Source organism: Macaca fascicularis, chromosome 16 (assembly GCF_037993035.2).
Source record: "Macaca fascicularis isolate 582-1 chromosome 16, T2T-MFA8v1.1".
NCBI classification, from domain to species: domain Eukaryota; kingdom Metazoa; phylum Chordata; class Mammalia; order Primates; family Cercopithecidae; genus Macaca; species Macaca fascicularis.
Window position 1 is genome coordinate 10,114,644 of NC_088390.1, and position 17,753 is coordinate 10,132,396.

A 17,753-nucleotide genomic window follows, 5' to 3' on the forward strand; every position below is an offset into this window, starting at 1 on the left:
GATGGTTCCTGATGAGGTCTGAACCCTGAGCACTGGAGGAAATGAAGTCTAATAAGGGCTGGAACTGTTTCCAAGTCTCAGTAAGGGGTGCAATTCTCACCAACCTGATTGGACGAACATTTCCGGAGCTGCTGCCGCTGGCGCATATAAAGCAGGCAAACGGTGACAGCCAACGGCCTTGCTGTGGAGGTGTGAGACCTACCACTGCTCTGTGCCACCGTGCGAGGAACACAGGATGGGAATCGGGGCTGGAGTACCAGCCCCAAAGCTGCAGCAGTCTTGCTGGAAGATCTTGAGCAACCTCTTTCATCTCTGCTGGGAGGCCTCAATTTCTTCATCTTAAAACACGGAAGTTGGACCAGATGGTCTCCAAGGGCTTTCATATATATATAGTTAATAATTCTTTTCTTTTTTTTGGAGACAGTCTCGCTCTGTCACCCAGGCTGGAATGCAGTGATGTGATCTCAGCTCACTGCAACCTAAGCCTCCCCAGGTTCAAGCGATTCTCCTCTCTCAGCCTCTCAAGTAGCTGGGATTATAGGCGCCCATCACCACGCCCGGCTAATTTTTGTGTTTTTAGTAGAGACGGGGTTTCACCATGTTGACCAGGCTGGTCTCAAACTCCTGACCTCAGGCGATCCGCCCGCCTTGGCCTCCCAAAGTGCTGGGATTACAGGCATGAGCCACCGCGCCTGGTCCAATAATTTAAATGTCAGCACTAGTATATATGTTTTAAGGACATGCCCTTTTAATAGGAGAAAAAAAGTCACATTCAAGTGTAGACATGGGCATCATGTCTAGGAGGCATCTGACTGTTCCTGAAACGTGGGCTGTGCCCCAAACACCGAGGATCCCACCTTACCACACCCCGGATTCTGTGCTCCCACCTCTCACCACACTGAGTTCTGTCCTGATGCGTCCACCTCTTCCCTGTCACTCCCCCGAGCCACGTGAGTGGTCTCAGCTCTATTTGCCTAGCAACTGGAATCCTGGGCTTCTGTCTCTGCATCACCCCGGATGCACCAAAGGCAGGTTCCAGTGGAATTTTTCTGGGCCTGTTAGCAGTTAGCACTTCTGGCTGGCTGCTCACATTACACCCCAAACACACAGTCCACTTCAGCTTGGGGGGCAGCCCACCGACAGCCTCTGCACCCCACATGCCCTTTTCCCAAGAGCTTGACTTCGGCTCTTCCCAGCTCATTGCAAGCCCTTCAGTGTTCTCTGCTAATCCCTCCATCCCCATGAAGCACCCAGCCACAATCCACAAACAGGCCTGCCAAAACTCTCAGTGCTCTACCATCAGACCCAAGGCAGCCACACCTTGGTCAGAACTTGAGTGACTGGTCTGGGTTCCTCACAGGAGCAAATCTCCAAGTGTGGTCCCTGCACCAACAGCATGAAGTCCTCTGGGATCTATTAATGCAGAGCCCCAGGCCCTGCCCCAGCACCGGATCTTACATTGTAAAGATCCCCAGGTGGTTTAGATGCATGGTAACCTTTGAGAAGCGCTGCTGCGGACTGTCCTAGGTCAACTAACCCGTTAGAGGACGCTCCTGGATAACAAGCACCATCTCCCTTCCCCGGCACTGTAGGAACAGGAAGCCATGCCAGGATCAGGGATGCTGACTGGCCCAGGGAGGTGGGAGAGCGCATCCTGGAGGGAGACCACGTGCCGACACAGGCTAGCCTTTCCATGCAAACTGGACTTCTCACAGCTGTACAGAACCTCAAGAGAGTGATCACCACTCTCTTGGAGGTCCTGCTTTGCAAAGAAAGAAGATGGATGCGTAACTTGCGGGGGTGGAAAGACTTGTGAAACAAGGCTGTTGGACCGCTAAGTATTGGAAGAGTTTCCATCATCACTGTTGCAGCCTCCACCACCAAACTGGAAAGATGTTTCAGCCAAGCCTGGAAGCACAGTGCATTACTGGGCAGGTACTTCTGCTAGGGAGCCATGACCGCAGGAGCTCCCCCTTCGCTTCATAAAGCTTTATAGTCCTCCAATGGCTTTTGCCTTGTAGTGTCCCAGCTAGAACTGGGCCATGGGGTAAATGCCAGATAGGTGGGCAGAAGCCAAGTTTCTTACTTGGAAAAAGTTACATGAAGGAAGCAAGGTTTGGGCTCCACTAAAATCACGTCGCCACTCTGCTTCTCCATCCCACAGCTCCAACTACAAAACTGCTCCCCAGGTAACCAGGGGAGCCAAGGCTCCCTTTCTCTCCAAGACATCCTTCATAAATCTTTCTCCTCCTTCCATCCGCTTTTCCTGATTTCTCACACAATGACCCATGTCTTTTTTTTTTTTTTCTCCCTGCTCATTCCTTGGATCTGTGAAAGGTGCAACCTAGCACACCGGGTCCCCAGACCACCACAGCTCAGCAGTGAGACCCCACATCTCAGTTTTCAGAGCTGCCTCTTTACCATGGTGAAGTCATTTTAGGAACATGCAGAGAAAAGCAAACTGGAGCATACATCTGCAGGCAAGAAAAATCAATTCTTACCATCAGAGAACAGCTAGTCTTCTCTGGGGGCTGCTATCTCAGAGGAGAGTCTTGGGTTCAGGCTGAAGCCCTCAGACTCAGAGCCAAGACTCTGCCGGCTTCCTCTCCATGAAGCCTCTGCGGGAAATGAAGCTGAGGCAAGTCGCTAGCCCAGGGCCAGTGCTCTGGGCACCCCAGAGGAGGTTCCTGTGGCTTTGCTCATTGCTGTTCTTTCACAAAGAACCCACTACATTGCACAGTTCCTTCCAAATCCGCTCCAGTGCTTGCTGGGAAATCAACAACTCGTTCTGGACTTTCCAGATGCAATGTTTCTGGAGACCTTCTTTTTTTATTTTTTTCTTCACTCCCCCTCTTTTTCCCCTTTCTCAGCTAAAAAACGTTGGCTAAGGTCACAACAAACAATGGCCAAGCTTGTGTCACTGACCAGATGCCTCCCACCCCCAGGCCTGTGGACAAGGGTAGCTTTGTTCACTGTGTTTTAGGCGGGACTTCCTGGGCCTGCCCAAGCCCTGCTGGGGAATGTTTTGGCCAACTTCTTCCCAACCCTAAGTCACGGCTCTGGCCCTGGCCCCGGCCCCAGCTGTGTGAACCCAAGGCCAGATAAAAGCCAACATAAAAAGAACGGAGAATGTTCCTCCAAAGAACCACTGTGTGGAAAGCCGGTGCTTCCAGAGGGGCGAAATGAACGTCTCTTGCCTTCAACTCTGCTCTCGCTACCACCAAACCTGGACAGATAACGAACAAAGACAGGGTCATGCGGTGTCTCCACCGAAACGGGCCCGAGGATCACAAAGTCATTACTTACAAGTAGCGAAAGGATTGGACTCCAAGAGCAATACTGCAGCCACCAACTAAATGAGCGTGGGCAGGGGCTTGGATCCTTGGTGAATATATCGTTATCGTATCATTCCGTTTAGAAAGATTTCTGGAGCAGCTGACGATTTAGCACTCAAACTGCCGCATATTTCTGTGTTTGCTTTCAGACGCAAACCTTTGGGGTTTTAGGAAATGATTCTTTATATAGAACTAAATACGGTTTTCTAGAGAAACCAAAATCCTGAGGACTGAGGGTTCCCTATTAAGCAAATGGATAAACTTATGTATGAAGAGGTTTCAATACCAGCTCCTTGGGTGGGGGGAAGAAAATAAGTACTATCGTCTAAGGATGGAGTCAGACCAGAGCTAAGCTGTTGTTTTATTGCTTACTAGCTGCAAGACCCTGGGCAATGGCTCTGGCTTCAATTTCTCCAAGTGCAAAATGCAGATGATCACAGTATCTTTCTCAAAAGACTGTGTAAGAGATTAAAGGGGGTGGGGTGGGGCATCCATGGAAACATGTTACCTAGTGGATGATGTAAATGCTCAATGAAAGCTAGGATTTTTGCTGTTACTACCACCAGTAGCTGAAAGGGTAGGCACTGCAGTTACCCTGGGTCCAAAAAAAAAAGTCTAGACCGGACAATAAAAAGCAAACAGCTCAATTTAGAAAATGAGCAAAAGACATTCCTCCAAAGAAGATATCAAAATGACCAATAAGCACATGAAAAGACGCTCAACACCACTAATCATCAGGGAAATGCAAATCAAAACTACATTGAGATATCAGCTCACACCCATTAGGACGGCTTCTTCAAAAAACCAGACAAGACCGGGCACAATGGCTCATGCCTGCAATCCCAACACTGCGGGAGGCCAAGGCGGGTGGATCACTTGAGGTCAGGAGTTCGAGACCAACCCAGCCAACATGGTGAAACCCTGTCTCTACTAAAAATACAAAACGTAGCCAGGCGTGGTGGTGCATGCCTGTAGTCCCAGCTACTAGGGAGACTGAGGCAGGAGAATCCCAGGAGGCAGAGGTTGCAGTGAGCTGGGATCATGCCACTGCACTCCAGCCTGGGCAACAGAGCAAGGCTCTGTCTCAAAACAAACAAATAAACAAACATCAACAAAACAGAAAAGAATAAGTACTAGTAAGGATTGAGGACTGTTGGAACCCTTGTGCCCTGCTGGTGGGAATGTAAAATGGTACAGCCTGTATGGAAAATAGTGTGTTAATTCCTCAAAAAATTAACACAGAATTGCCATATGGTCCAGCAATTTCATTAATAGGTATATACCAAAAAGAACTGAAAGCAGGGTACTGAAGGGAGGGTCATGCTGCCTGTTCATGGCAACATTATTCACAAGAGCCAGAAGGTAGAAACAAACCAAGTCGTGGTAAAATAAACACAATGGAATATTATTCAGCCTTAAGAACGGCAGTTTTTTTGTTTTTCTTTTTTTTTTTTTTGAGACAAAGTCTCACTCTGTCAAGCTGGAGTGCAGTGGCGCGATCTCGGCTCACTGCAACCTCCGCCTCCTGGGTTCAAGCGATTCTCCTGCCTCAGCCTCCCAAGTAGCTGGGACTACAGGTGTGCACCACCATGCCCGGCTAATTGGAAGGAAATTTTGACACATGCAACCATGTGGATGAACCTTGAGGACATTATGCTCAGCGCAACAGCTAGACACAAAGGGGCAAATACTATTTGCTTCCACCTGTATGAGGCACCTAGAAAGTCAAATAGATAGTGACAGGTTGCAGAATGGAGGTGACCAGGTGTTGTGGGCAGGGCACGTTGGGAATTACTGTTTAATGGGTCCAGAGTGTCAGTGGTACAAGATGGAAGCGTTCTGGAGATTAATGGTGGTGATGATGGCTGCACGACCATGTGTGTATACTCAAAGTCACTGAACTATACATTTAAAAATGATGGAGATGGTGGATTTCATGTCATGTGTATTTTGCCATGATTTTAAAAAAAACAAAAAAAACAAAAAAACCTGAGACCCACAGAGATAGTTTAGCTCAAAAGACCCTGTGAACCATAAGCCACATCATGAGATATACCACCTCAGGCTCTCCACGTACACCCAGAAGAAAGCCACCCCAGCTTCTTGGCAACAATGAACAGAAAGCCCAACTAGAAGACAAGGCTGGGGCCCGGCGAGGTGGCTCATGCCTGTAATCCCAATACTTTGGGAGGCCGAGGTAGGCGGATCATTTGAGGTCAGGAGTTTGAGACCAGCCTGGCCAACATGGCGAAAACTCATCTCTACTAAAGATGCAAAAAATTAGCTGGGTGTGGTGGCACGCACCTGTAAATCTCAGCTACTCAGGAGGCTGAGGCAGGAGAATCACTTGAACCCGGGAGGCAGAGGTTGTAGTGGGCTGAGATCGTGCCACTGCACTCCTACCTGGACGACAGAGTGAGACCCTGTCTCCAAAAAAAAAAAAAAAACCATGAGGCTGGCCACCTATAGCAGGACTCACTCACCATGGTTCATCTTGTGTTCGATCTTGGGGAGACCGAGGGAACACAGCCAGCATTCTAATGTCAATTGAGGGCTTTTCCATTTAGGGGGCGTGGCACACTTGGGCTCCTGGAGGGGGTAACAAGGTGCCTCTCCCTTGGATATATCAATTCGTTTCTGCGTCTGCATCCCACCTTCCTGGTCCTTTCTCTTCTACTGACAGCAGGGTTCATCTCTTCCTTCTCAAAGTTATCAGTGTGGCTGCTTGAGGGACTCTCCCTCCCTAATTGCTGGGTTTCAATCTGCTGCAGGAGCGACTGTGAGAATCTTGTACTGAGCACTCACTCTGGACCAGGCGCTGTTCTACGCTTCACTTGTTTCCTATCACTTAATCCTTCTAACAAACCAAAAAGGAAAATTCTATGATCGTCCTCATTTAACAGAGGAAAACGGAGGCTCCTGCGAGAGACAGGGCAGGATGGGTCAGAAGAACAACCCACAGGGGCAATATTCTAGGCCATGGGGCCAGCCTGAGCCAAGGTCAGAGAGAAACCATGTGGGTAGAGGCTGTGGGGGAAAAGCAGGTGGATCCATTCATTAGAGTTTAAGAGGCATGGGAGGTGAGAAAAAACAGTAGCGAAGGATGGCGTCAGATCACGGGAGGCTATGAGGACATCAAGAACTAAGAAATTTCAATTCTAGAAAGGAGAAGAAACCACCAGTGGATTCTGAGCCAGGGAGAAGTCACAATCAGGGCTGTGGTTTGTAGAAATCCTCATGATACCAGGGTGTAAGTAGGTCAAATGTGAGGGAGAAACTAGAGGGAGGAAACTGGCTACAGAATCCCCCCCTCCACCTTCTTTCTCTCTTCCACCTCTCACCCATCATAAAAACAAGAGAAAGGCAATGCTCAAGCCTACACTTGCAAAATGATCCCCAACCAGCCATGAAAAGGAGGCGAGAGCATCACAACCAGCGGTGGGGAGTCTCCCACCGGAAGCTGAGTTATTTGCATCTTCTCTCTGCAATGTGGGAGGAGAGGCCAGGTGATGAATCCACACACTTGTTTTTGAGGTCAGGCATGCTACAGAAATAGACAGGACCGAGGTACTTTTCTGTTCTTGGAGATGGGCCCTCACCCATTAGAAGGTAAAAGCAGGCCAGGCACAGTGGCTCACAACACTTCGGGAGGCCGAGGCAGGTGGATGACCTGAGGTCAGGAGTTTGAGACCAGCATGGCCAACATGGTGAAACCCCATCTCTACTAAAAATACAAAAATTAGCCAGGCGTGGTGGTGCACGCCTGTAATCCGAGCTACTAGGGAGGCTGAGACAGAAGAATGAACTCGGGAGGCGGAGGTTGCAGTGAGCCGAGATCGTGCCGTTGCACCCCAGCCTCAGTAACAGAGAAAGACAGTCTCAAAAAAAAAAAAAACAAACAAAAAAAAAACTTCATTTGAACCTAGATGGCCAAGACCTTCACCTTCAGTCCTTTCAGGTTTGCAGAATTAAAATGGCCATGAAAGCTTTCATAGCCTGTGACTCCCCAGTTTTGTAATAGCAAAGAGGGGACAGTTTTGAGGCTGTTAAACATTAACAGCTGTCCCCGACACCACTTTGACATTGCATCACCCAGATGAACAGATACAATCACAGGCAACAATGCATCACTCCAGGAAACACACAGAAATCACTGTCATTGCAAATCCCAGTAGGGCCCCCAGCCAAGGGCAAGGGACCTTTCCGGGCCATTACAAACCAGGAGGCTGATCTGCTGTGACCTGACCTCAGCAGAACACACTAGTCCTGCAGACATTTAATTCTTTAGGATTCCCCAAAGGTAATCTCTCAGAGTATGTAAGACTCACGAATACATTCTAAGGGTTTATGGCTTGGGTCCATCCTAGCATCTCAATCCAAAAGTCACTTTGGTTTTCCTTTATTAACCACCCTTAGTGATTAGCGTTGGCTGTGAAAACCATGCTACTGTTGTCTCCTTCTGGCCTCTGCAAACAGATAGCTTGCTACCTAAGGAGCCACACGTACAAATGGCAGACAGCAGAGAATCCGTGATCCCCAAGCAAAAAGACGGACGATCACGTCCACCAAGCTGAGTTTTCCTGAGTTCAACGGCATCAGATGAAACCAACCCTCTTATTATTTTGTGTTTCAGTCAAGTTGAAAACTGTCAACCAAAATAGGCCTTATTTGCTGTAGGCCCTTGTCCTCCATAGGATGAATTGGGTTGTCTTTAAAATGATAATTAATAGGCTGGGTGCGGTGGTGGCTCATGCCTGTAATCCCAGCACGTTGGGAGGCCAAGGCGGGCGGCTCATGAGGTCAGGAGTTCAAAACCAGCTTGGCCAATATTGTGAAATCCTGTCTCTACTAAAAATACGAAAATTACCTGGGCATGGTGGCATGCACCTGTAGTCCCAGCTACTTGGGAAGCTGAGGCAGTAGAATTTCTTGAACCCGGGAGGCAGAGGTTGCAGTGAGCTGAGATTGTGCTACTGCACTCCAGCCTGGGTGACAGAGTGAGACTCCGTCAGAAAAAAAAGATAATTAATAAGAAAGCACATCTGGGTAGGGTGATGACTCACTTTTTGTAAAGGCTTCACAGTCATGAACAGAAAAATTATTCATCAGCCTAAGCAGTCTCCAGGGTCAAGGGTCTCAGGGACGCCCCCGTCTTCCATACGTGGCCCCCTGTCTGCATGATCAATCAACTAACAGTTACTAACTACCCTTTCCCGAATCCTGTGTGGGATGCAGGCAGATATTGTATGTAGGACCTGACTCCTAAAATTCGGAAGCTAAGTCACAAACATGGGCAAAAAAAAGGACTAGGTAACAAAGGAGTCTGCAATAGTGCCAAATGCTATATGATAAGCTGGCAGACAATAAGAGCTTTCAGAATCCAGAGGAGGGCGAGGTCACTTTTGGCGGGGATGGTCCAGGGAGGCTTCCCAAAAGATAAAGAACTTGCCTCACAGCAGGGATAAAAAACAAGGGCTTGACGGGAGCCCAAGGAACATGATGTACGAAGCAGAATAAGGTTTGATAAAGGACGAGACATAGGGAAATGAGAGACAGTAAAGTTGATTCAGAAGGAAATGACAGAAGTTTGAACCAGTAACCTGAAGAGATGTGGCTATGGTGAGAGCCAGTTTGGGGGTATGCAGTAGAGTCTATTGGCCATAGATCCAAGTTCAAAGTGTTCGGTGGGGAGTAGGGGTGAGTATGGCCCTGGGCACGTGGAGTTGGAGGCAGGGCATGCAGTACAGTCTGCTGGCCATAGATCCAAGTTCAAAGTGTTCGGTGGGGAGTAGGGGTGAGTATGGCCCTGGGCACGTGGAGTTGGAGGCACATGCTCAGAGATGGTGGTGAGATCCTACAGGCTGCCTAGGAGTTCAGAGAGAAAGAAAGGACCTTCCACTGAACCTTGGGGCCTGCTCTTGCCTAAGCAGTGGGAGAAGAAATTCTTCTCCAGCATGCCTCAGGCCCAATCCCTCCCTCTCCTGTGCCTTTCATTAGCGCACGCAACAGCCCCAGGGCCCCTCTCCAAGACTCTCAAAGGCAAGAACCAGGTCTTCATCTTTTTTGCCTCTAACCAGGCTAGTGCCCAACACTCGGGGACTACATGGGAAATAAACCATGTGAGTTCTGAGAATCAGGCACAGAAACCAAATGAGGAGGGGGGATACAAGAAGAACTAAGTACAGCTGACCCTTGAACAACACAGGGCTTTAGAGGTGCTCACCCCGACCTCCCCATGCAGTTGAAAATCTGTACATAACTTTTGACTCCCCCAAAAGTTAACTACTAACAGCCTACTGTTGACTGGAAGCCTCAGTGATAACTCAAACAGTTGATTAACATATATTCTGCATGTTATCCGTATTACAGACTTTATTCCTAAAGTAAGCTAGAGAAAAAAACAACATTAAGAAAATCATAAGGGGCCGGGCACAGTAGCTCACGCCTGTAATCCCAACACCTTGGGAGGCTGAGGTGGGAGGATCACTTAAGCCCAGGAGTTCGAGACCAGCCTGGGCAGTCTCGTGAGTGAGACCCCCATCTCTACAAAAATAAATACAAATTAAAAAATAAAAATAAATTAACCTGGCACGGTGCACGCCTGTAGACCCAGCTACTAGGCAGGCTGAGGCAAGAGTATCCTTGACCCCTGGAAGTTGAGGCTGCAGTGAGCCAAGATTACTCCACTGCACTCCAGCCTGGGCAACAGAGTGAGACTGTCTCTAAATCAATAAATAATAAATAAAACCATAAGAAAGGGAAAATACACCTATAGTACTGTACCGTATTTACTGATCCCGTAAGTTTACATCATCTGTTTACAAGATGAATCCTTTGAAATGGTGGCAACCGCAGCTGCAGACCTCAATCGACGGTACCTGACAAGCAACTGAACTTTTTCTTGTAATGTCAGGACTTTTCTCTGCTTCTGGGGAACGTTTCCAGCATCACTAGTGGCATACTCTATAGGTCCCATGGTGTTATTCGAGGCTTACGGCATTGCACTAACAGTGATGAAAAATACATAGAACAGTGAGGGCTCACATTTTACTGCGATACCCAATTTACTGGAGTGATGAACTGTTCATCCAGGGCTTATCAGCATCACATGACGTTTTAAGCCGATACTCTCAGCACCTGAGCTCACTGCAATAACAACTAGGAGTGGCCACAAAATTACTACAGTATACACTATGGCTAGTTTTATGCAGTTATGATTAATACTACATCTTTGCCTTTGTTTACATTTCGCTTAAATGTGAATGGTGCCATATACAGTCTGAATGTTTGTGTAGGTAAAATTTTTAAAAATTTTAACTTTCTATAGATTTGTATGTATTTTATGGTAGTAAATGATAAACTAGTATCGAATATATTTTAGGCATTCACGGCATGTCTAACATTTTCTTAATTTTTTTGATATTTCTAGACTAGGTAGTCTGTCTTCAATTTTTTTCAGATGGTCACAAATCTCCAAAAATGTTTTCCAATATAATAATTGGAAAGAATCCATGTATAAGTAGATCTGTGCAGTTCAAATCCATTGTCTGAGGGTCAGCTGTAGTTAAAAGTGTCCGGCCAGGCGCGGTGGCTCACGCCTGTAATCCCAGCACTTTGGGAGGTCGAGGTGGGTGGATCACGAGGTCAGGAGATCAAGACCAGCCTGGCTAACACGGTGAAACCCCCGTCTCTACTAAAAATACAAAAAATTAGCCGGGTGTGGTGGTGGGCACCTGTAATCCTAGCTACTTGGGAGGCTGAGACAGGAGAATCACTTGAACCTGGGAGGTTGCAGGGAGCCAAGATCGTGCCACTGCACTCCAGCCTGGGCAACAGAGTGAGACTCTGTCTCAAAAACAAAAAAGTGTCCAAGTGAGATGCCAAAGAAAATGCTCACTGAATACACAGGGTGTGTCTCATTTATCTTGGAAAGAGAAATATGGAAGAGTGATGGGTGTAGACTTGGATCACAGGCACACAAGGAGCTATAAGCATAGGACGCAAAGGGAAGCAAGATCTTTAGGTAAGAGGCCATTAAAGAAGAGAACAAGAAAGAGGACAGGCCACAGACCATGGCTGGCTCCAGACCAAGGGCTGTGCTGGGCAGAGGGCTCCCGTGAGGTGACTGCAGCCAGTTTCTTGTATACATCATGGTAGATGTAGACATCATGGTAGATGGTAGAGCCTTAGGACCCTTATAAAATTTCTATGGGTCCCACCCCATAAAAGATTCCTAGTATCAGCCAGGCGCAGTAGCTCACGCCTGTAATCCCAGCATTTTGGGAGGCCAAGGCAGGTGGATCGCCTGAAGTCAGGCGTTCAAGGCCAGCCTGGCCAATATGGTGAAACCCCGTCTCTACTAAAAATATAAAAATTAGCCGGGTGTGGTGGCATGCACCTGCAATCCCAGCTACTCGGGAGGCTGAGACAGGAGAATCGCTGGAACCCAGGAGACGGAGGTTGCAGTGAGCTGAGATCGCGCCATTGCACTCCAGCCTGGGTGACAGAGTGAGACTCCATCTCAAAAAAAAAAAAAATTCCCAGTATCAAGTGGACATATCAGAAATGGCACCCAGTTGAAAAGGCCTGCAAACAGCCCTCATTCTAAGGGATCCCATAGCTTGGTTTCCCCTTCCTGCAGCCATTCATATCCCACTGTGACACCTCGCTCCATCCATCACTGTGTACCAGCTGCACTATTATTTACTCAGTATTTTTTCCGAAGTGACTTATATCCCACTGAAATGTAGCCTGGCCCTAAGCAATAATATCTGTGAAATCACAGATTTGATTTGGTTTGGGTTTCTTTCTACTACACACTAAAATAAATATAACTTTGAAACTGCCATCTCCACATGATCTAAAATTATCTCACGGATCCTTAGTTGGAAACTCGGCACACTTTGAGAAACACTGTCTCTGGCTACACATCAAGTCACCATGCAGCATCCACAAAGTGCTTCCAGAGATTTTTTTTTTTTTTTTTTTTTTTTTTTTTTTTTTTTTCAGACGGAGTCTCGCTCTGTCGCCCAGGCTGGAGTGCAGTGGCCAGATCTCAGCTCACTGCAAGCTCCGCCTCCCGCGTTTACGCCATTCTCCTGCCTCAGCCTCCCGAGTAGCTGGGACTACAGGCGCCCGCCACCTCGCCGGCTAGGTTTTTGTATTTTTTAGTAGAGACAGGGTTTCACTGTGTTAGCCAGGATGGTCTCGATCTCCTGACCTCGTAATCCGCCCATCTCGGCCTCCCAAAGTGCTGGAATTATAGGCTTGAGCCACCGCGCCTGGCCGATTCTCTCTTTTTTTAATCCAGAAAATCAAACCTGAATTCTCTACTGACCACGTCCCCACAACGACAGAACATGGTACCTGGCGTGTGCCTGAATCTCTGGGAGATTAAGGGCATGGTAAAAGGAGAGGCAGGGGACTTCCCTGTAAGAAGCATCTGACAGCTGTCCCAGGACACTGCCTATCAAACCAGCAATAAGAGGAAAAGAAAAAGAAACAACTCATTCAATCTTAAAAACAAAATTCAAAAATGACAAACAGAGGAAAAAAAAAAAAAACCCAAGAACCATGAGGCCAATGAAGGAAATGCAGAAAATCTTGCAATCTGCTGGGCGCGGTGGCTCACGCCTGTCATCCCAGCACTTTGCGAGGCCAAGGTGGGCAGATCACGAGGGTCAGGAGTTCCAGACCAGCCTGGCCAACATAGTGAAACCTCATCTCTACTAAAAATACAAAAATTAGCCTGGCGCGGTGGCGGGCACCTGTCGTTCCAGCTACTTGGGAGGCTGAGGCAGGAGAATCGCTTGAACCTGGGAGTCGGAGGTTGCTGTGAGCCGAGATCGTGCCACTGCACTCCAGCCTGGGTGACACAGCAAGACGGTCTCAAAAAAAAAAAAAAAAAAAGAAAGAAAGAAAGAAAAGAAAAGAAAAGAAAAGAAAAGAAAGAAAGAAAGAAAGAAAGAAAGAAAGAAAGAAAGAAAGAAAGAAAGAAAGAAAAAATATTGCAAACCAAGATGAGTTGTAAAAGGGATGAAATAAGACTTCACACCTTCACCACTCTCTGCCGGTAATCTGAGCTGCACTTCACGCCTCTGCCACTCCCTGTCTCTAATTTGAGATGCAGGATTTGCACTGACCTGAACACTGAGCAGCCAGCCCTCTCCTCTCAGCACAGATGCCATCTGAGAGGACTGTCCATCATCCATTTACGTACAGCAATTCCCAGAAAACAAGAGAGCAGGAAGTACAGGGTAGAACAAGGGGCGTGGGAGGGATGCTCACAGTTCAGAGAGGTACGGATGCTACAGTCCAAGCCCAGTCAATGCTCTGGCTGCAGGGCATTGAGAAGAGATCCTGGGAACTGTGCGTTTTCATGTTCTCCATCAATTCAGAGTATCACAGAAGCAGGTAGTAACGTGAGAGTTCACCAGGCAAAGGCCAATCAGAAAACAGAAACTGGACTGGGAGATGGGTGCATCATCGAACCCACAGGCAGGTAGCTGTGAGGGGGAGTCAACCTTACCCAAAGCCGACAGTGTGCCAAGGCTGGTGACAGTTGATACTTTCTGTTGGTACATGTCACATTTATGTAGATCCTGCCATGTTCAAGAATGCATAAAGAAAGAGGGGAAATATGCAAAATCAGGGTGAGGAAACACCATCCTGAAAGCACAAAGGAAAAGCACGTCTCAGAAAATCATTCAGAAGAAAAACTGTCAGGAAACTGCCAGAATGTAAGAAACTGTGATTTCTTTGAAAGAGGAACAGCAAATAGTAACAGAAAAAAAAAAAAAAAAGCAGTTCATAAAAAGGATGACAAAGACGACAGTGGATGAGGTGAGGATTACGAAAAATTGCTCATTTAAATCCATGTTTAGTTTTAGTTGTGGATAACTGCAAATACAAACATTTAAATCAGTGACTTGAGGGGCTAACAGGAAAAGTGTCCCCAAATTGCAAAGGACAAAAAGCAAGGAAATCAAGAGTCTACATAACATACATGTTTAAGAAGTATTCCATTATTAAAGACAGAATAGCTTAAAATTAGTAACCAATTGCAATTAAAATTAATAATCTATTAATAATAAAATTAATAATCAACTGCAAAAATAAAAAATCATGCATATAGGCCGGGTGCGGTGGCTCACACCTGTAATCCCAACACTTTGGGAGGCCGAAGTGGGGAGATCACTTGGGGTCAGAAGTTCAAGGCTAGCCTGGTGAACATGTTGAAACCCTGTCTCTATTAAAAATACAAAAATTAGCCAGGCATGGTGGTGCACACCTGTAATACCAGCTACTTGAGAGGCTGAGGCAGGAGAACTGCTTGAACCTGGGAGGCAGAGGTTGCAGTGAGTGGTGATCACGCCATTGCAACCTCACACCACTGCAATTGTGCCTGGGTGACAAAGCAGAACTTCGTCTCAGAAAAAAAAAAAAAAAAATCATCCATATAAACAGGCAAAAAGAGAAAGGGTTACCCAGGAAATCAGATTTTCCTCAGACTTTTCCTCTACCCTACTAATGGCTACAGAGCTCTTTCTACTAGAAGAAAAGCTCCATACAGCAGGGATTTTGTTTTGCTCCTTGCTCTATCATGGTACACATAGGGCCTGGCATCATCCCTTGGAAAGTGCTAAAAGACAAACCCCACTGAGTTTAAAGCTTCACGGGGTACAATCATTGTTATGTCCATTGCTGTGGGTATTCAATAAATATTTGTTGAAGCTAAACTGCAAATATGAATTTATATCCAAAACTTTGTAATTCAAGACATACAAATCCATCAAGTTGTAAGAGTATTTCATATGAAAGAAATAGGAAGGTTCCCTTAGAGGCATGCGAGTGAGGACACCACCCCCTTACCCTCCAGGCTCTGAGAGAGAAAATTAGGAAGATAACACAGCCATGGGGAAGTAATAATACAAATGCAATGCATGTGTAAGCCATTTCTTGCTCAGTATAGACAAACTCCCAGGGCAAAAATCCAGTGAACTGTGTGCTGCCTGGTGGATTTTCCAGCTCACTGGGGGTGAAAATTAGTGCCTGAGTATTTCATTCGCTTCTTTTTCTGCTCCTGTCCATCCCAGAACCAGGATACAAGTTTCTCCTACAAGGCCAGTGCAGATGAAACATTGGGCCATGTGTAAGGAGCACGCATAACTGATGTTCCCTGTCTGTCCAGGCACATGCCAACAATGGGGACTATTCAAGCTTTAGGGACACTGTGCTGGGAGGATCCACAAACAAGAAGTCTTTGTTTTTCGTCTCCACCAAAACAACACTGTGCTATGTAAGACACCACAGTGGCCATTTTCTTTGCCGTGGAACTTCAGTCTTGATTTTCTGCATGTTAAAAACTCATATTGAATGGACCAAGTCTTGTTTTCTTCCTTAAATCGGGTAAGACCAATAAACCACCCAGTGGCAATGCTTTCTGTCATCAAAACCCTCTTTATGTCATCCTCCAAGAGCTGTCCCTGCTTTAGAAATCAAAGTATGCGATATGATCTCAATATGGAAAATAGCAGTCCCTCACCAAAATGAAGTACTAAAGAAAGACACAAACACATTAACAAAGCTTATGTTTGTATTGGGGGATCCTCTGGTTGCTTCAATTCTATTTCTTTCACCAATTTAAAAATTTTACTTTATTTAAAAATATTTAAAAATAATTTTTTGATTTTAAAACGTGTTTTGAAATTACTTTTTTTTTTTTTTGAGACGGAGTCTTGCTCTGTCGCCCAGGCTGGAGTACAATGGCGCGATCTCGGCTCACTGCAAGCTCTGCCTCCCGGGTTCACACCATTCTCCTGCCTCCTGCCTCAGCCTCCCGAGTAGCTGGGACTATAGGCGCCCACCACCGCGCCTGGCTAATTTTTTGTATTTTTAGTACAGACAGGGTTTCACTGTGTTAGCCAGGATGGTCTCCATCTCCTGACCTTGTGATCTGCCCACCTCGGCCTCCCAAAGCTCTGGGATTACAGGCGTGAGCCTCCGCGCCCAGACTGAAATTACTTTCACAATCAGCAAGTCATCATATACAATCCTAAACATAATATATGATCCCAATTATGGAGAAAAATATACACAGCATAAGAAAGAATGCCCCTAATTATTTTCTTATTTCTGTTTTTCTGTATTTTCCATGTTTTCTATAAGGGGCATATTAATTTTTTTTTTTTTTTTTGAGACGGAGTCTCGCTCTGTCACCCAGGCTGGAGTGCAGTGGCGCGATCTCGGCTCACTGCAAGCTCCACCTCCCAAGTTCACGCCATTCTCCTGCCTCAGCCTCCCGAGTAGCCGGGACTACAGGCGCCCGCCACCCCACCCGGCTAGTTTTTTGTATTTTTTAGTAGAGACGGGGTTTCACCGGGTTAGCCAGGATGGTCTCGATCTCCTGACCTTGTGATCCGCCCGTCTCGGCCTCCCAAGAGCATATTAATTTTAATGCCTTTTTAAAATTCTAAGCTTATTTTCTATTATCAGCTAGTACATGAATATCACCTTACTAAAAATATTTAAACAAGTCCAATAAAACCCTCCTTGACATATCCCATCACACCTGACATCCCCTAAAATGACCACTATTTATCAGGTAGGGTTTTAGGGTTTATTGTATTATCTTTCAAATGGCAAGACAGTTGGTGTGGGGGGGGGTTATCTTTAAGAAAACAAAGACAAAATGACTTTCTCAACCAATGCAAGGCTAACACAAAAATTAGAGACGGAAGGCACCTTAGTAATCATCTGATCACATCTCACCATTTTACAGATCGGCAAACGGAGGCCCGGAGACAGAGACTGGACACCGAGTCTCCCCAGTAGCCACACAGAGTCCTCTCCTTGCCCTCGGACTGCCCTAAACCTGGGTGCAGATGTCACCCCCATGACCAGAGGGCTAGCTCATGGTCAGATGGCACAGCAGAACCAATGCCCCATTCAGGACCACTCCCCAGGCCCATCTCCACACTGCTAGGAAAGGTGACCCTCTCCGTCAGGCCCAGCTCTCTTCTGCTCAAGTACAAGCTACTTCCCGTCTGTTAGCAGCCAGGCAGACCTCATGAAAGGAAGGGCCCAAGGAGGAAACATCTGTGTATACAAGAGGGGTGAAGTCATAAGCCCTCTTGACTTTCCCTTTTGGCAAATCCTCTTCTGCCTAATTTTTTTTTCCCCTACATCATTGAGATGTAAAGCTCCATTCAAACAAGGGGGCCTGGAAGACTCCAGCAGCTTCTAGAAACCAAAACTTCCATTCTGCTACAGAGATTCTCAAAAGAAGGTATGTATTGTTGCACGGGGGTGTGGGCGGGGCTAAGAACAGAAGATATATGCCCCGCAAACCACTCAGTTGACCACAGACATCCATGTGTTTTCCCCCTAAACCCAGCTTCTGCCCTTCAGCCAAGCAGA

General features: G+C 46.8%; 1 protein-coding gene across 14 annotated transcripts in view; it reads right to left on the reverse strand.

Moving 5' to 3' along the window:
* GAS7 (growth arrest specific 7) overlaps nucleotides 1-17,753 on the reverse strand; it is a 288,726-nt gene that overhangs the window by 121,593 nt on the left and 149,380 nt on the right. For 3 of the 14 annotated variants that reach the window (XM_074018586.1, XM_074018591.1, XM_065532776.1), the window contains exon 1: nucleotides 2,502-2,725. The exons of 10 other annotated variants lie outside the window; for them this stretch is intronic. In XM_074018586.1, coding sequence (XP_073874687.1) covers nucleotides 2,502-2,504 — 3 coding nt within the window. In that variant the 5' untranslated portion in view covers nucleotides 2,505-2,725. Of the gene's footprint in view, nucleotides 1-104; nucleotides 326-2,501; nucleotides 2,726-17,753 lie in introns of those variants that run through there. One more of the 14 variants, XM_065532774.2, reaches the window with a different exon arrangement.